The sequence below is a fragment of the Moschus berezovskii genome, chromosome 11 (assembly GCF_049115385.1).
Source record: "Moschus berezovskii isolate FMDL1 chromosome 11, NW_MosBer_1.0, whole genome shotgun sequence".
Taxonomy (NCBI): Eukaryota; Metazoa; Chordata; class Mammalia; order Artiodactyla; family Moschidae; genus Moschus; species Moschus berezovskii.
The window spans coordinates 12,347,334-12,374,880 of record NC_142470.1 but is presented as its reverse complement, the minus strand read 5'-3'; the positions used below and the strand labels follow the sequence as shown (position 1 = coordinate 12,374,880).

At 59.4% G+C, this 27,547-nt stretch overlaps 1 protein-coding gene across 1 annotated transcript; it reads left to right on the top strand.

Annotated features, from left to right (window-relative positions):
• Positions 1–326: 326 nt before the first annotated feature.
• On the top strand, positions 327–27,329 carry CRB2 (crumbs cell polarity complex component 2). Its single transcript, XM_055401170.1, has 16 exons — positions 327–370; positions 1,989–2,102; positions 4,064–4,179; positions 5,443–5,559; positions 12,258–12,581; positions 14,959–15,154; positions 15,295–15,434; positions 16,275–16,460; positions 16,644–16,757; positions 19,529–20,392; positions 20,481–20,989; positions 21,554–21,719; positions 22,369–23,152; positions 23,979–24,095; positions 24,733–24,850; positions 26,673–27,329. The coding sequence occupies exons 1-16, from the start codon at positions 327–329 to the stop codon at positions 26,895–26,897; spliced, it is 4,134 nt and encodes a 1,377-aa protein (XP_055257145.1). The 3' UTR covers positions 26,898–27,329.
• Positions 27,330–27,547: the final 218 nt, after the last annotated feature.

The window sequence follows — 27,547 nt, the reverse complement described above, 5'->3', positions numbered from 1 at the left end:
GCCATGGGTAGGATTTCCCTCGCTGGCTCCCGGCACGCTGGGGTTGTTTTCTGCTGAGGAACTGCACACACATGCACATCATTTCATTTCGGGGTAATGAGGGGTGTTACAAGGCATTTGTTATCAGGGGGGAGTTGAAACAAGGTTAAGACCGCAGGTAGAGAGGTGGGAGAGAACTGGGCTGCTCAGGAAGCTCACCCGAGGAGGGTTGTTTGAGACAGGCAGGGGGCTGGGAGCAGACCCAGACACATCCCAACGTTCTGTGGGGGAAAGGGAGCAAGGAACAGCCAGGAAGGTAGGAGGGGAGCAGAGGAGAGAGTTCCAAGATGGAGGGGGTGGCTGACAGTGAGGAAGGCTTTGGAGAGACCCAGTGAGGTAGGGCTGAAGGTAGCCCCGCACTTGCCCCAAAGAGACCAGGGTTACTTGAGCAGAGAGCGCCTCCAGCGGAGCTGCGGTCGTAAGGGCACCCAGCACTGGAGGAAGGAGCCGGAAGCCCCCTGCCCCCCGCGGCCTCCCAGCGTGGGGGCGGGGACGGAGCCGTTCGGAGGGCCACCGGCATCGGCAAGGCAGAGGGGTGCAGAGTGCGGGGCAGACAGTAACCACGCAGCCCTTGGGAAGGGAGATGCAGTGCCCTGGGGGCAGTAGCCCTCTCTCTTCAGGGAGCTCGGAGGTAGACACTAGTATTGCCCGTTTACAGATGGGGAAGCTAAGGTTCACAGAAGTAAAGACAGACCAACAAAGTCTTGCCTAAGGGCACAGGGCAAAGTCAGGATTCAAATGAATGGGGCCTGATGCCAAAGTGGGAGCTCAGTTATGTCCAACTCTTTGCGACCCCATGGGCTGCAGCCCACCAGGCTGCTGTGTCCATGGGATTTCCCAGAAAAGAATACTGGACCGGGTTGCCATTTCCTACTCCAGGGGAACCTTCCTGACCTACGGATCGAACCTGTATCTCCAAACCTGTATCTGAGGGCAGGCAGATTCTTTATCACTGAGCCACTAGAGAAGACACTAAAGTAGGAACTACCGACCACTAAGCTTTATGACTACATCTCCCTATGGTTCGTGGGCACCCACCCCAGGACTGGGTGCCTCTGACCAGGGTGCTGCTGCTAAGTCGATTCAGTCATGTCCGACTCTGTGCGACCCCACAGACGACAGGCACCTCTGTCCCTGGGACTCTCCAGGCAAGAATACTGGAGTGGGTTGCCATTTCCTTCTCCAATGCATGCAGGCATGCTGAGTCGCTTCAGTCGTGTCCAACTCTGTGCGACCGCATGGACAGCAGCCCACCAGGCTCCTCTGTCCAAGGGATTCTGTAGGCAAGATTACTGGAGTGGGTTGCATTGCCTTCTCCGAATCATTCAGCTACTTATTAGTAAAACGATCGATGAAATATCTGATGGTAAACTCACCGTCTTACAGGATAAATAAGCATAAGTGTTAGTCGCTCAGTCGTGCCCAACTCTGCAATCCCATGGACTGCAGCCCACCAGGCTCCTCTGTCCATGGAATTTCTCCAGGCAAGAATGCCGGAGTGGGCTGCCATTTCCTTCTCAAGGGGATCTTCCCGACCCAGGGATCGAACCTGGGTCTCCTGCACTGCAGGCAGATTCTTTACCGCCTGAGCTACAAGGGAAGCTCTCTGACCAGGGAGCAGGCAGCAAACAACTCTTGAGCTGAGTGGAGTGCAAGTAGTCACCCTCCAGTCAGAAGTACGGGAGGGGAAAGGGTCGATGACAGGGTTTCCTCAGTTCGAATCCCGCCCCTGCACTGATTAGCGCGGGACTCTGAGCGTCCAGTCTCCGAGTCTCAGTTGCCTCATCCGTAAAATGGGGTCAATGCTGACCTTGCAGTGTCCTTGAGGGGATAAAATTAGGTCATGTTGGCTTCCTTCTCCCTTCCTTGTGGGACGATGGAGGAAGTGGACTCTCCCGAGGGACCATCCTCTCAGAGGTGCTGGCCTACTCCTACCGGCTCTTCTCCAGATCCAGGCCGGGGATTGCGTCACGACGGTCTGCCGCGGGCAACCTCGGTCCTGCCTACCGCCCGCCGCCCACTCCCAGGCCCTTGTTTCCTGCTCACTCGGGCTCCCTCTGCCGGTGTGTTTAGTTCTCGCATCCCTCCCTCAGCGTCCTCATCGCCCGCCTCGGTGACCTCCAGACCTCGCAGAACACTCCCCATTCTGGCCACAAGGTGGCGCGTGGAGGCCACAGGACCCGGGCGTGGGGAAAGGGTGGGGTTGAAATTGTTCAGTCGCTAAGTCGTGTCTGACTCTTTGCGACCCCAGGGACTGCAGCACGCCAGGCTTCCCAGTCTTTCAGTATCTTCCAGAGTTTGCTCAAACTCATATCCATTGAGTCGGTGATGCCATCTAACCATCTCATCCTCTGTCACCCCCTTCTCATCCTGCCCCCAATCCCTCCCAGCATCAGACTCTTTTCCAGGGAGTTGGCTCTTCGCATCAGGTGGACAAAATATTGGAGCTTCAGTTTCAGCATCAGTCCTACCAATGAATATTCAGGACTGATTTCCTTTAGGATGAACTGGTTGGATCTCCTTGCAGTCCAAGGGACTCTCAAGAGTCTTCTGCAACACCACATTTCAAAAACATCAATTCTTCAGCACTCAGCTTTCTTTATAGTCCAACTCTCACATTCACACATGACTATTGGAAAAATCATCCCTTTGACTTGACCAACCTTTGTTAGCAAAGTAATGTCTCTGATTTTCAATATGCTGTATAGGTTGGTCATAGCTTTCCTTCCAAGGAGCAAGCGTCTTTTAATTTTATGGCTGCAGTCACTGTCTGCAGTGATTTTGGAGCCCAAGAAAGTAAAATCTGCCACTGTTTCTTTTTCCCCATCTATTTGACATGAAGTGATGGGATCTGATGCCATGATCTTGGTTTTTTGAATGTTGAATTTTAAGCTTTTTCACTCTCTTCTTTCACCCTCATTAACAGGTTGTTTAGTTCCTCTTTGCTTTCTCCCATTAGAGTGGTATCATCTGCATTATCTGAGGTTGTTGATATTTATGCCGGCAATCTTGATTCTAGCTTGTGATTCATCCAGCCTGGCATTTCCCATGATGTACTCCGCATGTAAGTTAAATAAGCGGGGTGACAATATACAGCCTTGACGTATTCCTTTCCCAATTTTGAACCAGTCTGTTGTTCCATGTCCAGTTCTAACTGTTGCTTCTTGACCTGCATACAGGTTTCTCAGAAGGCAGGTAAGGTGGTCTGGTACTCCCATCTCTTTAAGAATCCACACACAGTCAAAGGCTTTAGTGTAGTCAGTGAAGCAGAAGTAGGGCTAAGAATGGGAGCTCAGAAAGGCACCCTTCTGATCCCAGAGCTCACTGTAAAAATGTGGGTGTTTGTGTCTGTATAACCAGAGACTCAGGGGGGCTGTGGGAACCTTGGGGTCCTCCTGTTCTCTGCTTGGGGCTGCCTGGATCTCTGAGAAGCAGAATAAAGAGAGCTTATTATTTTCCTCACCCCCATTTTATAGGTGAGGAAACTGAGGCCCAGAAAAAGCATTCACGTGCTGGGGTCACTCTCTAGTCGGTAGTAGAACTGGGCTCAAACCTGGATCTGTTCAGCTGACGAGACTGTACTTTTCCCAACAGGGTGGAGAAGGGCTTCCGTGTGAAGCAGGGAGAGGTTCCTGGTATACGAGAGAGGCAGAGAATTAAAGATGATTTTGGTGGGGAGCTCCAGAAACCAGGGTTTCCCTGGTGGCTCAGATGGTAAAGAATCCGCCTGCAGTGCAGGAGACCCAGGTTCGATCCTGGGGTCAGGAAGATCCCCTGGAGGAGGAAATGGCAACCCACTCCAGTACTCTTGCCTGGAAAATCCCATGGACAGGGAAGCCTGGCGGACTACAATGTATGGAGTCACAAAGAGTCGGACAGGACTGAGCAATTAACACTTCACTTGTAAAAACCAAGAAGAAAGCCCCACCCATAAGGACCCAGACCGCAGGGTGGAGATGGGGCAGGGATTAGACAAGGACCCACCCAGGCCTTCGGCTCCCTCTCAGCACTTCCTGCGCTAAAGGACAGCAGAGCCATCGCTGCCCGTGACCTGCCTGACACCCGCCGCTCCTTTCCCGGAGCGGCTACGGACCATTGCCCATTCCGCCCACGCAGCCCGGCACTCCATCAGTTACTCAGGTCTGTCTCTCCAGACTGTGCCCTCGGGGTGTCAGGGACACATCCAGAGCCCAGCAGAGGGCCTGGGTGGCCCGAGTCCATGGTCACGGAATTGGGGCATGAGGGATGAGTTGGCAGGGGCCAGCGGCTCATTTCAGGAAGTCCTTTCAGTGAGGGGATTCTCCTTTCACCGCAGCTGAGGGCAGTGGAAGAATGGGCTGCGTTTTGATAATGTAGTGCCTTTGAGATGACCTAGAATCCTGGGTCCAGGTCCTCGAAAGAACTCCTCCTCTCCACGCAAATAAATACTATTCCCCTCTCCAGCCTGGAGCAAGCAAACATCAAGTGCAGCAGGAGAATGTAAGGTTAGACAACAAGAAGGACTTCCCAGCAGTGGCGCAGGGAAAGCTTGCCACTTAGAGCTGCTGTAATGGGCTGCCTTGGACTGTAGGGAGGCTTGTGGAGTCATAAACAGCAAAGGCGAAGATCTAGGCAAAGGGGAGAAATAGAAGAGACTCAGTTTGTCTGGTGATGGGGTGGTGAGAATGGGGGCCTTAGCCTGGGGGCTGAGGTGAGAGGGGCTGTGTGTGGCAATGTGGGAGTGCAGAGAAGGGGTGGGAGGGACCAAGGGACTCTGAGAAGGAAGAGCTGCCAGGAGTTGGTGGTGGGCTGAATGTGGGGAGGGGGGCTTCAGCGGCAGGGAGGAGGGGGATGGGGACGGGGTGGGCACCTTGGCGGGTGGGAGAGAGCCCTGGGAGGGAGCGGGATGGGAGGACCAGGCTGAGTGGTAGGGGCTGCAGCTTCCAGCAGAGAGGAGGTCTGGGAGGGGAGCTTGGCCAGGCTGGGGAGGGAGCTGAGAGACAGTGGGGAGGGGCAGGGTGGGATCGCTGGGAGGGTTTGGGAGTAGCTGGGTCCTCTGGTGAGAACAGCCCCCAGAACAGAAATGTCTATGGGAGGCTGAGGCAGCAGGACCTGAGAGGTGGGAGGACAAGGCGGTGGGGGGGCGCGGTTCTGGAGGGAGAGAGGGGTGGGCCCTGAGAGGTCAGGCCCACGGCGGCCCCTGAGGCCGCGTCTGGAGCCTGGAGCCTGGGCCTGGGGGAGAGGGGTGGCTCAGACCCCTCCTCTAGACCGCGGCTCAAGGTGGAGCCGCCAGGGAGGGCAGGGGAGGGGGGAAGGGGGAGGGGGAGGGGAGGGCGGGGGAGGGGCTGGGCCTCTGTCCACGGCATTAGTGCTGGTTGGAGGGAGAGGGGGGTGTGGAGTCAGCCAGGCCGCCTGTTCCCACAGAGCAGAGCGCTGCCATGGCGCTGGCCCGGCCTGGGACCCGGGACCCCAGGCCCTCGGCGCCTCTGCTGCTGCTGCTGCTGCTGCTGCAAAGGGCCCCAGTCCTCGCCCTACCAGCTGGTGAGTTGCGGTCCCGGGCTTGGGGGGCCTGGGGCTAGGTCTGTCCACAAAACAGACACCCCAGGCCGTGGGGCAGTCCATGTGGGTGCCAGGCCCGACGGTGGGGAGCACAGGGTGTACGGCTGTGGGGCGCTGGAGCTTGTGCCATCCAGGGGGATTTTCTGGGGGATCTTGGCCAGCTGTGATCCCTGTGGTCTGGGTAACGGGTGGGCTGTTGTACCCTGTAAGGCGGGGGGTGGAGGGCATTGGGCTGGGGTGTTCTGCCTGTGAGGCCCGAGTCTGGGGGTGTCTGATGTGAGCTGTGTGCAGGTTGTGGACGCATTAAAGTTGTGAGGTGGGACAGCTGTCCCGCACGAGCCGGGAGTTGTGTCTGAGGCTCAGTTGGTGTGATGAGCTGTATCTCAGTGTGAGTTGTGGGGCATAAATTATCGAGTGAGATGAACTGTCTCTGCTCTCGACATAGGGACATGGGGTGGGGGCCGCAGACCCCAGCCCAGTGGATTGTGGTGGGGAAGAGGGAAAGAGACCCAGGGTTTCTCCCTGCCTCGCTTTCATGGGTGTGTGTGTATTGCGGGGGGACAGGGCTGGGGATGCTCTGGGGTCCCTGGGGGGTGGCTGTGTACTGTTGCCCCCCATACTCCTGGCATTCCCAGATCAAGCTGAAAGGGCTTTGTGAAGCTAGACTGTTCACCAAGAGGTTTTTGCTTTTGTCCAAGTGGATTCACGTGTGCGCGGGCTGGAATTCTTCCTGGGGGGTCTGGGGACGCTTTGTCTCGGTCACTATAGCTACGGAGCCAGGCCTGGGAAGCCTTGCACAGGAGGGTGGCCTGGCCTCTGTAGCCACTGGGGGAGCCCCCACCTCCTCAGAGTCCCAGGGTATGGGGCCAGCACCCTCCCCAGGCCCCTACCTATGACCTTCTTCAGCCTCTAACAGGGCCCAGCTCACAAAACCTTTGTCTCCGCTCCCCTCCACGCCTCCCCTCCACGCCGGACCCTTGGGGAGGATGAGGCCCCGTGTGCAGGGGAGGAAACAGGTGAAGGGAGGGATGGGGGCTTATAAACTGGGCCCTGAGGCAAATCGAAGAGGAGCTGGGGGCCTGCTCTCTGCTCTCTGCACGAGGGGCACGGAGTCCTGGTCTGGGGATCTGGTGCCTGTCCCCAACCCGACAGTGCACACGTATTGATCACACACATGCACACATATGCACACACATGCACACGCGCCCCTGCACACACATGTGCACGCACATGCACACACTCCCAGCAGCACAGTCAGGTGGCGTGCACCAGGGCACACACCACCATATGAACAGGTGTCCACAGGCACATGTAGACCCAGCACCCATGCACTTGAGCACACACACCCACCTGTGAGTGACACACATGGGTGTGCACTCATGTGCTAACGTACCTTCACACGAACCTTGTGGCAGAGTGAACACCGAGTAGACAAGTGCTGCAGGAGGGAACGGACACTGACCACACACTCACCCCCACCCAGCCCTGCTGGGATCCCCAGGGCCGGCCTTTTCCCTTACGACTTCAGCATGGGAAGCCCCCTCCCTGAGGATCCCCAGAAAGCTTGGGTGGGGGTGCTATGGGCATGAGTATTTCTGGAGACCAGGACCCCAGGGCCTGATTGCCAGGAGGGGAGGGGCGGGAGATGACATCACTTGAAAAGTAATTTCCATTCCAGAGGGGATGGGGTTCTGGATGCCCTGGGCCTCTGGCTCTGCCGCCCACCCCTGCCAGGCCCTGAGTGGGGCCCCTCCGTCTGGGCCCACTTGGCCACAAAAGCCTGGTTGGTTGCTAGGAGAGCGCCAGGCATCTGGGAGCACAGTGGGGCACGTCGGGCTCTCACATCCCTCCCTCCTTGCCGCCTGCACACCCAGAGAGCCCGGCTGACAAAGGGGTGGCGAGTCCAGCCCCTAAACCCAGGTCCTCCTCCAGCCTGAACTGCGTGGGGACCTGGAAGACAGAGGCGGGGAGAAGGAGCCACACACTAGCGCCCTAATGTCAGGATTTGTTGGATAGTCACTGTTTGCCCCATGTAAAGATAATGAATAAATAATACGCCTGCCTTTACATGGCAGGCACTGTGCTACTGGACTTTTGTTGTTGTTCAGTTGCTAAGTCATGGAAAACTCTTTGTGGCCCCCTGGACTGCAGCATGCCAGGCTCCTCTGTCCTTCTCCCCGAGTTTGCTCAAATTCATGTCCATTGAGTCAGTGATGCCATCCAACCATCTCATCCTCTGCTGTCCCCTTCTCCTCCTGCCTTCAATCTTTTCCAGCATCAGGGTCTTTTCCAGTGAGTCAGCTCTTTGAGTCAAGGGGCCGAAGTATTGGAACTTCGGCTTTAGCCTCAGTCCTTCCAGTGAATATTCAGTTGATTTCCTTTAGGATGGACTGGTTTGATCTCCTTGCGGTCCAAGGCTACTGGACTAGCATGATGGAATTTAATTCTCACAACAGCCCTGTGAGGTCAACTCTGATACCCCCAGTTTACATAGGAGGAAAGCGAGGCCCCAGGAAGGTCAGTAACTTGCCCAGAATCACACCTGGTGTGTGGCAGGGCCAGGATATCACAGCTGCCTATGGGACGAGTCTATGTACAGTCACCTCTCTTCTCTGTGCTTCTGTCTAGAGGCAGCAAACCAGCTCATGCTGAGAGCTGCTACAAGAATTCAGCAAGAAAATGCAGTGGTTCTCTAACTTAGGTTTGGTGTGAAACCCCGTTTCAAAGGAAATTTTAGACAGAAGCCAGAGGCCACTAACAGTTAAAAGTGGCCTGTTGGGGTGGCAGGCCTGGAAACCCATCTGCTTGGCCTCATCCTCCTTCCAGAAAGTTCCTTCCTTCATGGCTCCAGCCCTCTGAGATCATGGTTTGGAAACACTGGGATTTGCCAATGCGGACAAAGTATAGGCAGTGGATCCGTGCGGCTATTGTTGGGGTTATCAAGATGCTGCCTTTTAACCTCAGGAGACAAACATTCTTGTAAAAGACTGTCCCAAACTCTCCTCCCTTGTTGGAGTCATTCAGCCCTTTCCCAGTGGCTAGGTTTCAGTTGCGTTGCACTGTTTTCAGCCCTGCCCTTGGGGCCTCATGCTACTAGATGGATAGTTTTTTCCCCAGAAGCATGTCTTAAAGGATCTTGGGTGGCTTCTTAGATATATTCTCTTTTTTACCTTGTCAAGATGAGAAGCTTCACAAAACCCACTTTCAGCAAACACTTCTCATTAGTAGCTGGCGGTTCTCGCCAGGCCTGTTACAAGTGCACATAATGTAGGCATTACTAGGCACTGAGCAAGGCCTGGAGCACCCTGGGATTGCTAGCAGCTGGGTTCAGGATGGACAGGGAAGACTGCCCACTCCGCCCAGGCTGATATTGGAAACTGCACGCTTAGGCAAACCTTCTGAGTCTTGAGTCTCTTTCAGTGCCTGGGGGAGGCTGGGCTAGAATGCTCTAAAGTGACAATACGTGGGTGGCAATTTAGAGTTTGCAGGATGGGAGTTTCAGAAGCGTTGGGAGACGTGGACTTCTCACAAGTCTGGAAATGATCTGCTGCTGAGTTTTTTGAGGGATGATCCTGGGCAAGTTAAACCGAAGTTTTCTTAATGGCCCCCATCCTTTCCGGTTTGAATCAAACTCAATAATGTGATAATAGATGTAAGACACATGGCGCAGCTACACATGCAGTCACGAAACTGTTCCTGTTACCAGAATCCTGTCCTTTGCACGAAGAAAATTCCTTTCCGGGAGGTGGGTTCTGGGCCTTCCAGGGCAGGGCAGCAGGTCCGAGGGGAGGGGCGAGCGTCCGTTAATCCTTCCCTGGCCAGGTCGTCCCAGGCAGCCTGAGAGGTCAGGAGGGATTTGTAAAGATAAGCACAGGCCCCTCGTCACCCTGGCAACAGGCCACGCCCCCTCCAGCCAGACCAGGAAGGCCCCTCCTCTGACCCGCCATCCTCACCTCTCCTCCCCTCAGCCCTGGGGGAGCCTGGCCTCCTGGGCTGGCTCCCTGGAGGCAGACAGTCCAAGGTCAGTGCTTGTTCCCAAGCCCCAGTGTGCAAAGAACTCCCCAGGGAGCATGTTGCAGTGAAGATTCTTGGGCCCCGGAACCCAACAGTTCTGCATCTCTGGGTCTGGAGTGGGGCCCTAGCATCTGTATTCTTAATACAGGCCCTGGGGTGATGCTGGAACCACCCAGGGTGGAGGCTCTGGAGCAGTGAGACCTGGGTTTGGATTCCAGGCCCTCTTGGGAAACTGTGAAGTTGCTTATCTCTGAGCATCACTTTTCTCAACTGTGAAAAAGGAATGATAGCACTGTCTACCCCCTAAAGTAAATGTGAAAACGGAGATTACACAAGAGAGATGGCTGTCCCTCTGGTGCAGACTGTCGCACCACCGCATGCCTCCTGGGACAGAGGGCTCCCTCCCTCTGTGCCTGCAGGAAAACTCCTTCCTTAGTGGGGCTGGGCTCTGTCTCCTGGGGCCACCTGCTCCTTCGGTGACAAAGCACCTTCCCTGTCCCCTCAAGCGCTGTCTCTCCAGTCTACTATGAAATAGAGGGTTCTGAATCAGGGGCAAATCTCTAGATTGGGGTGGGATCCCTTAGGATGGTCACGCTTTCCTGGTGGCTCAGTGGTAAAGAATCCTCCTGCCAATGTGGGGTATTTGATCCCTGGGGTTCGATCCCTGGGTCAGGAAGATCCCCCGGAGAAGGAAATGGCTACCCACTCCAGTATTCTGGCCTGGGAAATCCCATGGACAGCGGAGCCTGGCAGGATACAGTTCATGGGGTCGCAAGAGTCGGGCATGACTGAGCGACTAAACAACAACAACAAAAGCCCTTGGGTTACACACATGAGGGGTGACACCTTGTCGGGATCAAATGAAAGGCCTGTTGGCACAGGACCCAAGAGCCAGGGTCCTTCACAGTGGGAGCTGTGATCCTCCTGAGGGTGCTGGGTCCAGGGACCCAGGTCAAAATGGCCAGAGTTCTCACTGAAGGCTCCCGGGTGCCCAGCAGGGCTTCACTCACATCTCCTCAGTGGCTCCTCACAACACCCCAAGGTGGGCACTGCTAACACCCCATTGTTCACACACAAGCTGGTCCGATGCCCATCACAGCATCCTCCCCCCTCCTTCAGACTATTTACCCCTGGGGGACTAGGCTCTGTACTGACCAGCCATCATGGCTCAGGGTGGGAAAAAGAAAGACAAGCAGCCCATAAGTCCCTCCCAGAGGCCCAGAAGCCCCCTGTCCTCACCCATGAGACTAAGCTTGGGGGAGTGGGGCTGTGGGTAGAGAGGGTCTGTGAACCTTAACGCCCCAGGTCGCCTTGGCTGGACAGTGTTTCAGAGACTCTGTCCCTCTTGCCACAGGCCTGGCCCTGGGTGGGTGCTTGCCCCAACCCCGACTTAGTGAAAATGTCCTGGAGTGAGCCCGTGCTGAGTTGTACCACATGCTTTGGGAGCCGGGGGTGGGGCTGACAGCAGGTCTCTCCCTGGATCATTGGCTGGTACCTCTGTGGGCCGCCCTGCCTGCTGGAATGTGGATGACGCCTGAGAGGCTGTCGAGCCTTATCTGGGGGTCTTCGCTGGGGAGGGGAGGGAAGGCACAGGGCTCGAAGCTGTGCTGGGGCCTGGTTAGTGTCTGGATGACAACCTGGGTGGGGGTGTGCCTCCTTCTTGGGGGCTGCTCCCTTCCCCCATCACTTACGGAGTTCTCTGCACGTGTGGGCACTTGACTGCCGTCCCAAGGCTTGCAATCCGCCCTCATCCTACCAGGCACATACCCTTATCATCCCTCAGTAGGAGAAATGACTTGCCCGAGGTCTCACAGCTTGTTTTGAACTGGGGTTGGAACCCAGGGCTGTCTGCCTCCACAGCTTACACCAGCTCAGCACTGATGGGCTCTTAGCAAAGGAGGGTGGGGGGGGTGAGGGGGGCCGCAGATTGTGAGGTGACCCTCTAACAGAGGGAGCTCTGCCCCGCGGAGATGTGTCCAGTGGCTGGAGCTGGGGATTTGGTCAGCACGTCTCACTACCCGCCCTGTACCGTGTGACCACGGCCACTTCGGCCGCTCACATTTACTGATGGCAGATCCGGTGAGAAGTTCTGGGAGGGGAAGCGGGGTGGAGCGGGGAGAGGGGCCTTTGAAGTCCTCCATCTCCAGTTTCACGTAGGGATGGAATTACGGAACCCCCAGCAGGAGTGGCGGAGTGGGCAGTGGGAGGCCAGGGACCCCTCCCCAGGTGGGGCTGGAGCACGCAGATGGACCTTAAAGGCTGAGCCAGGACTCAGGCCAGAGACCTCACTTTCACACTTGAGCCTGGACCCGCTCTTCTGTAAAGTGGGCCCGATAGGGCCTGCCTGCCTGCCTGCAAGGGGTGCTGTGGGGATGTCCGGGCACTGGAGCACGAAGCTCACAGGGTCAGGGGGCGTCTGCTCACTAATTCTGCCTGGGGAGTCAGGCAACCTGGGTCCTCCTTTACAGTGGAGACACTTCCCAGACCATTCCCAGATCTGGGTGCCTGTTGGGACCTTGTCTGTAGACCTCCTGGCCCTCTCTCCTGAGTCCAGATGACCTCCGCTGCTCACCAACTCTGGGATCTGGGGATGGACCTGGGTGTGGGGAGAGGGGTGTCCCAGTAGCCCCTGTCCACCCTGCCCAACCAGTCTCCTTTCTCTGCAGGGACGGTGCCTTCAGAGATCCTGGGCGCCTGCGCCTCAGACCCGTGTGCTCCAGGGACCAAGTGCCAGGCTACAGAGAATGCTGGCTACACCTGTGTGCCCCTGGAGCCCCGGGGCTGTGCCAGTCAGCCATGCTACCACGGCGCTCTGTGTGTGGCCCAGGGCCCAGGGCCTGATGACTTCCGCTGCTACTGTGTGCCTGGATTCCAGGGTCCACACTGTGAGCTGGACATCGACGAGTGTGCGTCCCGGCCCTGCCACCACGGGGCCACTTGCCACAACCTGGCTGATCGCTACGAGTGCCATTGCCCCCTCGGTTATGAAGGTAATGGCCCCAGCTGTCCCCGGAGGCATGTGTAATGTCGGCCCCGTCTGTGACTCAGAGAGGTCAGATCGTGAATTTGGCTTTGGCCTTAGCGTAGAGACTCGCTCTAGGCACCCTGGCAGTTCTGGAGTGTACCCACTGTTGGTCGTGCTGCGGAACTGATGCTTCTCAGGTTACCCTGGCAGCTCTGAATGAGAATGTGGGTGCGTGAGAGCTGGCACAGTGCCTGGCACAGAACAGGCACTGGACAAATGTTATTTCAGTCCCTTGTGGGGTTCAGGTGATGCTGGGGGCGGAGACACCCTTCAGGCGTCTCTGGGGCTAAAGTGCAGACAGGCCTGGTTTGGCTTTAATGAGGCCATGTCTAGACAGTATTTCTAGTATCGATTCACTCCAGACCTGTCATTTGGTGGCTCATCTGATGCTTCTAGAGCATGAACACCCCTGGTATGGTTCAGGTTGTCATGCGGACCCCCCACCCCTGTGAGTAGCCACCCCCCTAGCTCCTGCAGAGACACTGGTGATCTTGCTCAAACTGTAATGTAGATGGCCCCCCAGGGATCTCTGCTGTCTTGAGGGGGACAGTTCCCTCCTCCAGAGTACGTCCCTGTCCCAGTCCCATCCAGGCTCCAAGTTGAGAGCAACCTGGAGCAACTGCCTCCTGTCGGGAAGGAGGGCACAACTGGGACGGGTCTGGGGGTGAGGCCGGGCTTAGGGCGGCAGGGAGCCTGCAGTGTGGACACTCTGGGTTCCTGAATTCAGATGACTCCCTCTGACTACAGAGGGCAGTTTGAGGTCACACCGAGTTAGGCATACAGACTGGGGGGCTGGGCTGCAGGAGAGGAGCTGTATCATGGAGAGACATCTCGGCACAGAGATGAAAATGAAACTTGGGAAGTGGGTTCTGTGTACCTTTCTCATCACGTGAGAGCGCAGGTGTCTGGACAGATTAGTTGTGGGCGTGTGAGGAGGTCATGCAAAAGGCCTCTGTCTCTGCCAGCATCCACGGGTGTCTGGGCTCCCTGAATACATTTGTGGGACCCATCTGGGTTGGGGGTGCCAGCAGGTGTGTGCGTGACCGGATGTGCAGTACTGATGCTTTGGGTAATGCTTTCTGGGTGAGCTGTGGGTGTGAGTGGGGGCAGCATCTGCTGTGATTCATTTCCTCCTCCTTCCGCTCTGAGCCAGGCGGGGGAGGTTGGGATTCCAGGCGGCCTGGGCCTGGCTCCCCCTGGCACAGAGGGTGGGAGTGGGGCTGGGTCACAGGAAGGAGGGGCTCTGTTTTGTGCTCACTGAGCCGGGAATGGGGGAAGGTTCCAGCTGGAGCCAGCTGGGTCCCTGGCCCCCCATGACCAATTCCACTGAGGGAGCAGAGGCAGGGCCACTGGAGTGTTCGATGGCAAGTGGGCTCCACAATGAACTCCAGCAGCAACCAACCTCTGAGCTCCTCTATCCCCCTTCATCAACACAGCCCCTCCCGCAAGTCTCCCAACTGATTTAATTTTGTCCAGGACTGAGAGGGTTCCCAGGACACAGGACTTTCAGGGTTTTTTTTTTTTAATTTATTTTTTATTAGAAAACTGAAATTTACAATGTGTTTATATCACTCACTGAGTACATGGCATTTAAAGGACTTTCAGTTTTAAAAGCAAGATGGTAGTTTGTATGAAACCAACACAGTTCTGTAAAGCAATTATCCTTCGATTAAAAAAAAATTAAATAAATAAAAGCAAGACCGTACAGGGAAAACCCGAAGGATCTGGTTACCTTGGTCCAGCATCGTTCATTGGGGAGTGCCTCTCCTTGCTGGGGTCCCTCCTTGCACCCTCCACAAAAAGCCAGCACAGCGAGCCTTCTAAACTGTAGAAAGGACCGTGTAAGTCAGCCGCCTGCATCTTTTAGGGTGTGGTCGGATCGTGTTGCTTGGCCCCAAGGCCTGTCACCACCCCTTTCTCGCTCCACCTTCTCCACTTCAGCCCCTTATCCCAGTACAGCGCATGCCTGCTCATCCTTCTCGATCCCCAGGCTAAGACCCTGACTCTTGCCTTCACAGGATCTAGCACGTACTCACAGTAGTGCTTATCAAAATAAAAAAAAAAATCAATCCTCATTTATGTAATATTGACTAATCCCCCGTGTCCCGGGCCAGACTGCGGTGAGCTCTAGCGGGCAGGGAGGTCTGTGTTGTTTCCATCTCGCTGCCATTGATGGCTCAAGAAACACCTGCTCTGGAAAGACGCACCAACGGATCCTCTCCGGATCCTGACATTGCGCTGCTGGTCACACTGTCTGGAGTGGGTCTGGGGTCAGCCTGGCTCGGCTTCTTTCGCTCTCCCTCTGGGCGTACAACTGTCCGTCTGTCTCGCGTCCTGTCCAGGCGTGACCTGCGAGACGGAGGTAGACGAGTGCGCCTCGGCGCCCTGCCTGCACGGGGGCTCGTGCCTGGACGGCGTGGGCTCCTACCGCTGTGTGTGCGCGCCGGGCTACGGGGGCGCCAGCTGCCAGCTGGACCTGGACGAGTGCCAGAGCCAGCCGTGCGCACACGGGGGCGTGTGCCGCGACCTGGTCAACGGGTGAGCGGGAGGCCGCGGCCCCGGGCGGGGAGGCCGCGCGCTGGGCCGGCGGGGGTCGGGCGGCGCGAGGCGGGGCGCGGCGGAGGCAGAGGCCTGGGGGCTCGGGCACGTGCTCAGCTCGGGCCGCGCGCCCCTTTCAGGTTCCGGTGCGACTGCGCGGACACGGGCTACGAGGGCGAGCGCTGCGAGCTGGAGGTGCTGGAGTGCGCGTCGGCGCCCTGCGCGAACAACGCGTCCTGCCTCGAGGGCCTCGGGAGCTTCCGCTGCCTCTGCTGGCCAGGTGTGCGCGCGCGCGCTTCCGGGGGGCGGGCGCACGGGCTGCGGCGGCCAGGCCTGGGGTGCCAGCGCGGGTGTGCGCTGGTGCAGAGTGCGCGCACGTGACTGCGGCTTCTCTGGGCCTCGGTTTCCCGATCTGCGAGGCAGGGCTGATCATAGCACTTACTCCTGGGCTGTTGGGAGCCGCTGCTGCTGCCTGCTCGCGCAGTCCTGTCTCACTTTTTGCGATCCCATGGACTGTAGCCTGCCAGGCGCCTCTGTCCCTGGGATTATCAGACTACTGTCGTCCGTTGCCACTTCCTCCTCCAGGGGAACTTTCTCCGGATCGAACCCAGGTCTCCGGTTTGGCAAGCGGATTCTTTACTACTGAGCCACCTGGGAAGCCCGTTGTGAGGAGTTCAGTTCAGTTCAGTGGCTCAGTCGTGACCGACTCTTTGCGACCCCATGAATCACAGCACGCCAGGCCTCCCTGTCCATCACCAACTCCCGGAGTTCACTCAAACTCATGTCCATCGAGTCGGTGGTGCCATCCAGTCATCTCATTCTCTGTCGTCCCCTTCTCCTCCCGCCCCCAATCGAGTAAATGAGTAAAACCCATGAAGCCTTGGCACAGGGCCCTGCAGGAGCAGAGTGCTCAGTGATACTAGCAGCACTAGTGATATTGGTCACATAATGCTGGTGAAGGCGGTCCTGGTCACTCCTGTCCCCTGTGTGCCCCTGCCTCAGAGAATCTGGATTGGTCTTCTGAGTTGCTGTCCCAGCCTGGCCCTGGCGGGCCTGGCAGCAGTGGAGGAGTGCTGCTTGGTGGCCCCTTGTGACCTGATGCCCACGTGTGTGTCCCTAGGTTACAGTGGCGAGCGGTGCGAGGTGGATGAGGACGAATGTGCGGTGGGCCCCTGCCAGCATGGGGGCCAGTGCCTGCAGCGCTCGGATCCGACCCTCTATGGGGGCATCCAGGCCACTTTCCCAGGTGACTTCAGCTTTCACCAGGCTGCTGGCTTCGTGTGCCGCTGCCCTCCAGGCTTTGAGGGTGAGTCCCCTGCCCCACTTCCAGGGAAGCAGGTCTGTCGTTTCCAGGCGCAGGGGAGGGATGCTGGAGCTGGGTTCAAGCATTTCTCTTGGGTCTCAGTCTCCCTAGCCGTAGAAATGGGCCCTTTCCAGTTCCAGCCGGGCTCTGAGGGGGCCGAGGGAACCACAGCTGGGCCTCTTGCAGGGGACGACTGCGGCGAGGATGTGGACGAGTGTGCCTCACGGCCGTGCCTCAGTGGAGGCCTCTGCCAGGACCTGCCCAATGGCTTCCAGTGCCACTGTCCAGATGGCTACACAGGTGCCCGGGGTCGGGTGGGCACTGGGGCAGGGTCAGGTCAGAGCTGGTGGGCCTGGGGCCAGAAGATCCCTTCTGGCTGATGTGTGGAGGCTGGGTTGATGGCGTTAAGGACATCAGGGAGGAGGCAGGGGCAGAGGCCCAGGCAATGGGAGAGAGGGCTGAGCTGTAACCGGGGCTTAGGGGGTGGGAGTGGAGGGAAAATGTTTGGGAGTGGAGGTTGAGAAGTGCTTATGAGGGGCACGCTCCAGGTCCTGAGGGTTATTCCAGGCGTGAGTGGGAGGTGTCAGAGGTGCGGGCTGAGTTTCAGCCCTGGGTGGCACTGGGTGGAGGATGGTAGGTTCAGTTGGCCACCCTGAGTCTGCTTGTGGAGCTCCCATGGGAAGGAGTCTGGCTGGGGGCTGGTGATCTGGGGTCTGTGGCCCAGGACAGGGACCTGAGACTGGGGGCCAGGAGCGTCATCCTGGCAGTTGGGGTCAGAGGCAGCCAAGAGTTGTCCGGGAGGAAGTGTGGGGTGATGGGCAGAGAGAGCTCTAGACACCTGACATCGAAGGGCTGGGCAGAGGCCAAGGGCCTGCGGGGAGGACAGGGCAGTTCTGCCAGGATAGAGGAGGTGGAAGTGGCAGGGCGGTGTGTGGGTGGAGGGTAGGGGGCGTGTTACAGAAAGCTGGGGGACAGTGTCTGGAGAAGGGTGGGCGGGAGCTGGGCCTGCAGAGGCCTCTTCCTGCCTCGGGTACGGTGGACACACAGACACACAGACATCCTTCCCTGCGGACACTGATGAGCCCGAGGAGCGACCCTGCTCCTCTGGAATGCCTGTGGCACCTCCCCCATGCCTGCCCGCATTCCTGCTCAGAATGCAGGGCCTCCTCTCCCTGGCACAGTTCCTGGGCACCCACTCCCTGGCCCAGGGGAAGGAGGGGGTGATCACCGCCGTCCCTTCCACACACAGAAGCTGGGGTTCAGCCTCCCACTCCCGGGTGGCCAACACCCCTGGGCACCCTGAAGGCCAATCTCCTGCGTCCCCCACGGCTGGGGTTCCCTGAGTCCTGCCCCAGAGGCAGCGGCCTCGTGGGTGCCTGGCGCACAGTAAGCCCACGGCAGCACGCCCTGCTCTTCAGGGCTCTCTCTGCACTGTGCTTCTTCACAGCAGGGCCCCCTGAACTCGGGCTCTGACCCCCCACCCCGTCTTACAGAGGAAGCCGGAGGGGCTCTAGTGCGGGCGTGTCATCCCCCAGCTTCAGTAGGGTCAGCAGAAGCCCAGCTCCTCCCCACGCTGAGCTCAGCTGATGGGTGACAGGGAGGTCAGCCCTATGAGGTCAGGGCCCGGGAGGGGGAACCCCAGCTCTGGGGCTGGGCTCCTTGCCATCCTCCCTTTGGGTTATGCTGGGCGTGGGGGAGGCCAGTGCCTGGCATTCCTGAGTCCGCGCTGAAGGAGGAGGCAGCTGGCCAGGCGGGGAGCACGGCTCCCTAGCCTCGGTGCCCGCCCGCCACTCTCAGCCCCTCCGTGGAGACATGCAATGGGGCTGTGGGCTCTGGGGACCTTCCTGCGGGTGTTGTGGCTCCTGGCAGGTAGGCAGGGTGGGGCCCTCAGGCAGGCGGAGGTGGGGTGCTGGGGCCGGCCGTCCCCAGAAGGTGGCGGTGGTGTTTGTGGGCTGACTGGGGCCAGGATTCAAGTCCTGCTGGCTTCTCTGGGTTTGGATTGCCCCTGGCTGGGATACGCGGGCAGGTCTGGCCTCAGTGGTTGTCTGGAGGTTGTGACTGAGCAGGGGTGGGGCTGTGGCCTCTAGGTCCATGCTGGGGCCAGAGTACCTGATCTGGGGGCTCCTGGAGGGGAGGATGACCCCACTGCCAGAGCAAGGGCAGAGGGACGGGGGTGGCATTAGAGCCAGGGTCTGCTCCAGTGCCACAGATGCATACACCCACCCCCGCTCCCCCTCCCATTTCATTGTTCTGTTCATAAGGGCCATGCCATGTCCTTTGCTGGGCACCAAGGATGTACCCAGGCCCTTGGAGGAGATCTCAACTGTGTAAACAGATATTTTCAATGCAGGGTTCCGGGGAATTGTGCCTGGGAGTAGGCAAGGAATTGGGAGGGACACAGTAGCTTGTGGTTGAGAGCCAGAGAAGGCCTCCTAGAGGACTGGCCATTTGAATTTGGGCTTTGCTGGATGAGTAGGAGTTTGAAAGGCAGGGTTAGGGAGAATGAGCCATGCCAAGCAGAGGGAGCAGTATGAGCGAAACCCCAGAGGCAGGACTTCCCAGGAAATGCTTGGAGGAACAGGCAGCTCAAGGTCTGTAGGGAGGCGGGTTGACATCTGAACACCTGGTAGTGCCCAGGCCATGAGGGATCGTGAGTGCCAGGGTGAGTGAGGGGCCATTGCGCAGCAGAGGAACTGGGCCAGGTCATGCATTAGATCTCTGGCTGCTCGTAGAGACGGATGATGGAGGGGGTTCTGAAGACCTAGAGGACACTAGGCTGTGGCTCAGAGAGTTTGTGAGTCCAGGAGGGCAAGGTGGGAGGAAAGCAGGTGCTGGCGAGCGCATAGGGGATGGACCGCACAGGGCCTGGAGACTCACCAGATGTGGGAACAAAAGGAACACCCTGGATTCCAGCGTCCGGGGACTTCTGAGGACCTTGAGAAGTCCTTTGAGAATTGAGAACGGGTTCAGTGGAAGGATACCGAGCTCCTTGCCCCAAGAAGCGGGTAGGCTCTGGGTCAAGACTGTGGTTCTGGTCTTGGCGCTGAGCCTTGGCCTGGTCTCTCCCGAAGGCCCGACGTGTCAGGAAGACGTGGATGAATGCCTGTCGGAGCCCTGCCTCCATGGTGGGGCCTGTGAAGACGCCGTGGCAGGCTACATCTGTGGGTGCCCCGAGGCTTGGGGCGGGCCGGAATGTTCTGTGCCACTCACTGGCTGCCAGGGCCACACTTGCCCACTGACTGCCACCTGCATCCCTACCTTCGAGTCAGGGGTTCACAGTTACACCTGCCGCTGCCCACCTGGTACCCATGGACCTTTCTGTGGCCAGAATACTACATTCTCCATGGTGGCTGGGAGCCCCGTACGGGCTTCGGTGCCAGCTGGCAGCTCTCTAGGTCTGGCCCTGAGGTTTCGTACCACGATACGTGTGGGTGCCTTGGCCACGTGCTCTGACACTCAAGGCAGCGTGGAGCTGGCGCTGGTGGAGGCCAGGCTTCAGGCCACACTCTGGAGCCATGGCAAGAATGTGCTCGTCCTGAGGCTGCTGGAACCACCCCTCAATGACGGCCACTGGCATCGAGTGGAGGTGACGCTCCGCCTGGGGGTCCTGGAGTTGCGGCTCTGGCACGAAGGCTGCCCCGCCCGCCTCTGTGTGGCCTCCAGTCCTGTGGCCGCGGCTGCCCCGGCCCCCACGCCTGCTGGGTCCCGCTTCACCCAGCTGGGCGGCATGGCCTTTGCAGGCTGCCTCCAGGATGTGCAGGTGGACGGGCATCTCCTGCTGCCCGAGGACCTTGGCGAGAACGTCCTCTTGGGCTGCTGGCACCAGGAGCACTGCCAGCCTCCGCCTTGTGCCCACGGAGGGGTCTGCGTGGACCTGTGGACTCATTTCCATTGTGACTGCCCCCGGCCCTACAGTGGCCCCACGTGTGCCGATGGTGAGGCATGGGCCAGGTGGGCCCCAGGGCAGCGGCTGTGCCTGCCCTGGCCTGCAGGCCTCACGCCTGGTACCCTCTCTCCCTGCAGAGGCCCCTGCTGCCACCTTCGGCTTGGGGGGCAGCCCGGGCGCTGCCTCCTTCCTGCTCGAGCAGCCGCCAGGCCCCAACCTCACCGTGTCCTTTCTCATTCGTACCCGGGAGTCTGCTGGCCTTCTGCTCCAGCTCACCAACGACTCAGCTGCCGGCCTGACAGTGTTCCTGAGCGAGGGCCAGATCCAGGCGGAGGTGCTGGGCAGTCCTGCTCTGCTGCTCCCGGGGCGCTGGGATGACGGGCTCCGCCACCTGGTGACACTCAGCTTTGGGCCTGAGCAGCTGCAGGGTGTGGGGCAGCAGGTGCATGTGGGCGGCAGGCTCCTCCCTGCTGACGCCGAGCCCTGGGGTGGGCCCTTCCGAGGCTGCATGCAGGACGTGCGACTCAACGACCTCCACCTCCCCTTCTCTCTACCTCTGCTGGGGAACTCCAGCCTGCCCAGGGTGCCTGGCCGCGGGCAGTCCTGGAACCTCACCGTGGGCTGCGTCTCTGAGGACACATGCAATGTGAGTGCCAAGAGGAAGGGGTGGGTCCTTTTTCCAGGATCTGCCCTGCACCTCTGGGAGTCAGCATGTCCTTCTACTGGTCAGGGTAGCACCAGGAGGTGGGGCGCCTGCCCATGGTTCCAAGGCTGAAGGCAGAGCAGGGTTTGCTTTCATTTCTTTTCCAGCAAGCTCATCTTGCCCTCTGGTCCCCATACCTCCCCTCTCAGCTGTGGTCTGAGACAGACACCCTGGCCTGGGCAGAGGGCTGCCCAAGACTTTCTACAGGAGTTGTTTGGTGGACAGGGACACCCAGGGTCATGAACAAAGCACCAGCCCTAGAATTGGAATAGCCTGGGGGTGAGCTTGGACTCCTCTGTTTACTGCCTTGGTGACTCAGGCAAGTGGTTTCTCCTGAGCCTCAGTTTTCTCATCTGAAATATGGGAATGCTGGTTACTTTTCTATCTGTTTGTGAGGAGGTAATGTATCTGCAGTAGGTGCCCAGTGAAGAGCCGCTGTAGGGATGTTTGTGGTGGGCTGATGCCAGCCCCAGGCCTGAGCCAGTCCGTGTCCCGATTCTCCTGCAGCCTGAGCCCTGTCTCAATGGTGGCACTTGCCTCGTCACCTGGAATGACTTCCACTGCACCTGCCCTGCCAACTTCACCGGGCCCACATGTGCCCAGCAGCTGTGGTGTCCTGGCCAGCCCTGCCTCCCGCCTGCTACCTGTGAGGAGGTCCCTGATGGCTTTGTCTGTGAGTGCCTGCCCTGGGCAGCCCACATGCTGGACACCCAAGCTGGGTTAGACCCGTTACCTGCCTCAGGGCTCAGGGACAGTGGGCAGGATGGTAGCAGCCCCGGTCCCCTGCACCCAGAGGACAGGCTGTCTGGAGGAGGAAAGCACTTGCTAGGTTTTCAAGGGCAAATAAGACATTGGGCACAGGGAGTGACATATCAGCAAGGGGGCAAAGCACGTGCAAAGGCCTGTGAGGTTTATAAGAACTTGGGACTTTCTGCCAAGGGCAGTGGGGAGCCATGGGGGGACCTGCAGGAGAAGGCCATGCTCAGCATTTTGAAAAGAAGACAGTTCAAAGGATTGCAGTGAAGAGCGAGTCACAGAGATGGCACCCACCGCTTCACAAAGGGAGGGGTGTTACTGCCTGGTTTGTGACCTGGAGGGCAGGGTGGGTGCCCAGAGTTGGTTCTCTGGAGGTAAGAGAGTTCTATGAGGTACTGGGAACACTTCCTGGGACTAGATCCTCGGTGGGTGTGTGTGCCCCCACGCCCAAACGGCAGGGGTTGGGGGGGTGGTAGCAGGCGGTGACTGGTCGCCACATCACCCAGATGTGCTTGGGTTGGGGTGGGGGCCGAGAGGCCGTCCTCCGACGCTCTCTGCCCCCGCAGGTGTGGCTGAGGCCACGTTCCGCGAGGGACCTCCGGCGGAATTCAGCGGGCACAACGCGTCGTCGGGCAGCGCGCTCAGCGGCCTCTCGCTGGTCTTCCGCACGCGAGACTCGGAGGCAGGGCTGTTGCGCGCTGAGGGCGGCCCCTCCGCCGTGTGGCTGGCGGTGCGCAACGGCTCGCTGGCGGCCGGCGTGCGCAGCGGCCCCGGTTTGCCCGGCGCGGTGCTGCCAGCGCCCGGGCCGCGTGTGGCCGACGGCGCCTGGCACCGCGTGCGCCTGGCCATGGAGCAGCCCGCGGCCGCCGCGTCGCGCTGGCTGCTCTGGCTGGACGGCGCGGCGACGCCGGGGTCGCTGCGCGGCCTGGCCGGCGACCTGGACTTCCTGCGCGGCCCGGGCGCCGCGCGCGTCCTGCTGGCCGAGAACTTCACGGGCTGCCTGGGCCGCGTGGCGCTCGGCGGCCACCCGCTACCCCTGGCGCGCCCGCGGCCCGGCGCGGCCCCCGGCGCCCGCGAGCCCTTCTCGGCCCGGCCCGGAGCGCCCGCCCCGCACCTCGGCTGCCGCGGCGCTCCCGTGTGTGTCCCCTCGCCCTGCCTGCACGGCGGCGCCTGCCGCGACCTCTTCGACGCCTTCGCCTGCGCCTGCGGCCCGGGCTGGGAGGGCCCGCGCTGCGAGGACCGCGCCGACCCGTGTCGCTCGGCGCCCTGCGCCCGCGGCCGCTGCCACGCGCACCCCGACGGTCGCTTCGAGTGCCGCTGCCCGCCTGGCTTCGCAGGCCCGCGCTGCAGGTGCGCTCGGCCGGCCGGGGTGGCCCGGGTGCGAGGGGTGAGGAGTGGAGGGGAGGCCCCCGGGGGCTGTGGATGGGACAGACTAGACTGGAAGCCCGACTGTGGAAGCGCTGGTTCAATCGGCCAGCCCCATCCCTCCTCTGAGCCACTTCTCTGTGATCTGGAACTTGGGAACAACAGCCCCCTAGCATTGCCAGATAAAATACAGGACACTCGGGTGAATTTAAAGTTGAGATAAACAAACCTGTCCTCTGGGAGCGGGGGTGGGGGAACCAGAGCTAGTGTTGGAAAAAAGAGGCTCTCCTGCCAAGCTGCCCACCACGGACATTTCCCTGCTCCCTGAATGCTGTGGGACAGGGGCAGAGAAAGATGCTCGGAGTCTTGGCCGCTTCCCATATTCAGTTTGGTTATGACTTCCAGCTCTTTCGGAGCCAAGCTTATGGAAGGGGGTCTGGTAGAGGTGTGACTCCCCTTCTCCCTGCAAAGAAGGTCAGGCTTTATGTCCAGGAGCCTGCTCTTACCCCAGGAGGGGCCTTACCTTTCATCAGCTCCTCAAAGGTCTCTGAGCACCAAGGGTTCTGCCAGGGTCTAGCTGTGGTACACCTTGTTGCGGGTGGGGCTGGAGCAGTAGAGTGGCAGCCCCGTGTCCCACCCCTTCCACCCCAGACACCGCTTCCATGACTTCCAGCAGGGTCTGTTGGAGGTGGCCCTGAATTCCTTGGATGATGATGCAGAGGCTCAGGTCACCTGAGTGACCCACAGGGCGTGGGGGTGGGCCAGGTCCCGTGTGTCCTGACCCAAGTCCAGCCCCTGTGCTTTCTCTCAGGTTGCCTGTCCCACCAGAGGGGTGCAGCCTGAACATCACCTGCCTCAATGGCGACCCGTGTGAAGACGGGCCCCAGGGGGCCAACTGCAGCTGCCAGGAGAGCTTTGCTGGGCAGAGGTGGGTCTGGGCTCCATAAGCCTGGGAGGTGGGCTGGGGAGTGTGGAGAGTACAGATCCAAAGGCAGCGGGTGGACCTCCGGATCCCCTCCAACCAGGGTGGGTGAAGTGGGGTGTGGATCCTTGCCCACCTTCTCAGCCCTTACTGTCATCACTGCGCCGGACACTCCACCTCTGTCACCTGAGATCTTTCCTTCTGGGGCTTCCAAGACCATCATCCTTTGTTACCAGACACCTGCTGGAGAGTAGTTGTCTAGTGATGGTTCTTAGAGCACCACACTCAGCATCAGGACCTCATGGAGACACTATGCAAACAGAGGTTCTGGGCCCTCCAATCGGAGTCAGCATCCCTGGGCGGGTGCCTTTACACAGGCTCCCCGTGCTTTCAATGGAGTGAGAGGGTCATTCTTGGTCACGAGTGTTAGGGTGAAGGGGTCTGCTGCGTAGTGAGGGTTGTACTCAATTTAGGTCCCCCTGGCAGGGCCCAGCCAAGTTGGGACAGTGCTGGGGACAGCGGGTGAGAGGCCTGGGTGTGGAGGGTGTGGGGGCGGGTTTAAGGAGGTAAAGGAGCTGGGGGAACTAGAGGCAGCCTGGGAGGGAGCAGCTTTCTCAGCCCCACCCTCTTCCCTGCCTCCCAGGTGTCAGATCCCTTGTGAAGCCAACCCCTGCTTGAATGGGGGCACCTGCCAGGCAGCTGATGGGGTGTACGAATGTATCTGCAGTGCCAGGTTCTCAGGCCAGTTCTGCGAAGTGGTGGTGAGTGATGGCGGACGGGGAGGGTAGCCTGTTTTGGACTTTGTGAGATGATGTTGTGGGGGTTGGGGGGGAGTGTGTAGAGGGCCTGTGGAGCTATTCCTGGACCAGCTCTGTCACGGGGTGGGGAGTAGCAGGCCAAGGAGACAGGGCCCTTTCACACCCCTGCACAGGAGGTCTGTTCACTCTCGGGGAGCCTGGGGACCCCCACCATTCCTCTAGGGACTGCAGTGAATTCTGGGATTTACGTTGGTGGATATAGGATCCTTTAATCTCTGGTGGTTTCTGAGCCAGGTTTGGAAAGTAGGAAGATTTGGGGAGCCCAGGACTCTGAGTCAGTGGAGGCTTGGCTGCCCTGAAGGCAGGCTCAGCTGAAGGGGGTTGTGGGGGGTGGATAGATAGGGGCCAGCAGGCGGCCTCAGCGTTGACCTCCCTCTAGCCCCCTACCCTCCAAGGGGCAGAGCAGACTCTGCAGGCCAAGGTAGAAGTGAGCCGGAGTGGGTGCGGCAAGAGGGGGCATGAAGCCTGGGGAGGCGCCTTGATCTCCACAGGCTTCTGGCGGGCCAGGTCATAAACCCCAATCCCCTCTGCTTCTGGGGAAATGCTTCCTTTCAAGTTGAACTTTACAGCCTCTGGCTCTCCCTCCAGCCCTCCTCCTAGGGAGGAAATGGCTTTACAGCTTCCCCAGGCTGGAGGCTGGCCTGCCCTGGTTGGTTCCGGGCTGGGGTGAATTTTTCTCTAGAGCCTTGGGCACCTTCTTCAGGGCTGGGGGCTGAGACTGGGACGCAGGCCATAGTGGGCTGAGAGGTCTCATGGGATGGAGGGAGGGCCAATGAATCTGAGACCCTGGGCCTCTGCCAGCTCCCCGGAAATCTGTGATTCTGGGGCTCTAGAGCTCCAGGTCTGTAGAATCTTTTGACGGGGCATCCAGGTGTCTGTCTGTAATGAGAGTTGTTTTTCCTGGGCCCCCAACAGCCTGGTCTGTGTGTCTCCTGGGGGTAGGTGCCAGCCGGGGGACTCTGAGCTTACCATCAACCAGGTCAGCCTACTCCACCTCATGCCCTGCACAGGCCCCCTGGCCCTGAGAGACCTCCCACTTGGGGCTTAGGCATGGTCTCCATGGATCTTTAAAAAACCAGAGTGCCCTTTGGGATCGGGAAGGATCAAGTCCCATCACTTCAGTTTGGGTATCTTTTGAGAGACGTGGGGGTGGTAGGGCTGGGCGCTGAGGCTCACCTTGGCCAGTTGAAGGAAGGACCTTTCGCTGGAATTCGAGACTGCAGGGTGGTGGTGTGAGCTGGGCATGGCATGGCATGCTGTTGGGGGTGGACAGAGGGCAGTGCCAGTCCTGGTTCAACAGCCCCTAGTCGTGTGTGTCTGGGGGAACTTGGGCAGAGCCTCCGTGTTCTCCTCTCATACTTACCGAGTGCCTACTGAGCAGGCTCTCCTCTCAGCGTTTTGGGGACACACGGGTGAACAAAACAAACCAAAGATTCCTGTCCTCATGGCCGGCCTCACTCTCACTTCATCAGATCACTGTAAGGTTTACGTGAAATCCCATGCACGGTGTTGAGCTCCTACTGGGCATTCAATAAATGTGTTTCTCTTCTACCGGAAGCCCTTGGTTGTACAGGAATCCCCTTGCAGTGGCTATGATAGGTGGCTTCTAGGCACTGCTCGCATACCCCTAGGGCCAGGTCCCTCACTTGCTCTCAGGGAAGCTTCCGCCCAATGATGCTTTTTTCGTCTCCTCTGAAGGGCCCGGGGTCGGGGGCCGGGGTCTCCCAGCTCTGCTGTCTTAGGCCTCTTACTCCGTCTCTTGCAGAAGGGCCTACCACTGCCGCTGCCATTCCCGCTGCTGGAGGTGGCAGTGCCCGCGGCCTGCGCCTGCCTCCTCCTCCTCCTCTTGGGCCTCCTCTCAGGGATCCTGGCAGCCAGAAAGCGCCGCCAGTCGGAGGGCACCTACAGCCCGAGCCAGCAGGAGGTGGCCGGAGCCCGGCTGGAGATGGACAGTGTCCTCAAGGTGCCGCCTGAGGAGAGACTCATCTAGGCCCACCTGGCTGCAGCTCCAGCCCCTGTGAGGGCCTCGATTTCTACCTGGAGACCCAAGGAGGCCACTTCTGGGAGCCTGCAGGGAAATGGCTGGCCCCTTCTTAGCCTTGGAGAGCTGCTGCAGGGCTTGGGATACCTGCTGGGCAAGTGTCCCCTTTGCTAGGAGCCCCTGCCCCTGCCCCGTGCTGGGCTGAGGGGAAGGGGTGCGCTCAGGGAAACCGAGGGGCCTGTGACATTCACTGTCCAGCCGCCAGGTCTCGCCTCGGCAGATGCACGGCTATGCTGGGAGAAGCACCTGTGGGTGCACATGATGTGTTTTGGTGTGTGTGTGTGTGTACGTACGTGTGTGTGTATGTACCCAGGACTGTTGATCTGCAGATACCCGTGTGAGTGTTAGGGCTGGGCCATGGGCTTGTTGTCCTTGTTTGTGTACGTGACCTCCTTGTTTGTGCATGTGATCATGTAGTGGGTGCAGGTGGCCCCACGGAGGAGCAGCTGGGTGAAGACCACCTTCTCAGTCCTGGGACAGGGGTGGCCCAGGGCCACGAGTGCTCCTGGAGGCCAGGCCAGGGCTGGCCTAAGGACCAGAGCCCCAGCTCTGGCAGCTTCTCCCACCTCCCACCTCCGGGGGCTGCCCCCAGCCTGGAG

What these genes read in the sequence shown, in the direction of transcription:
- CRB2 (XM_055401170.1), top strand. Translation starts at nt 327, where the DNA reads ATGGAGGGGGTGGCTGACAGTGAGGAAGGCTTTGGAGAGACCCA. An exon ending in TGCCGCGACCTGGTCAACGG is followed by an intron (nt 15,155 to 15,294) that starts GTGAGCGGGAGG and finishes CGCCCCTTTCAG; the next exon opens with GTTCCGGTGCGACTGCGCGG. An exon ending in GCCAGTTCTGCGAAGTGGTG is followed by an intron (nt 24,851 to 26,672) that starts GTGAGTGATGGC and finishes CGTCTCTTGCAG; the next exon opens with AAGGGCCTACCACTGCCGCT.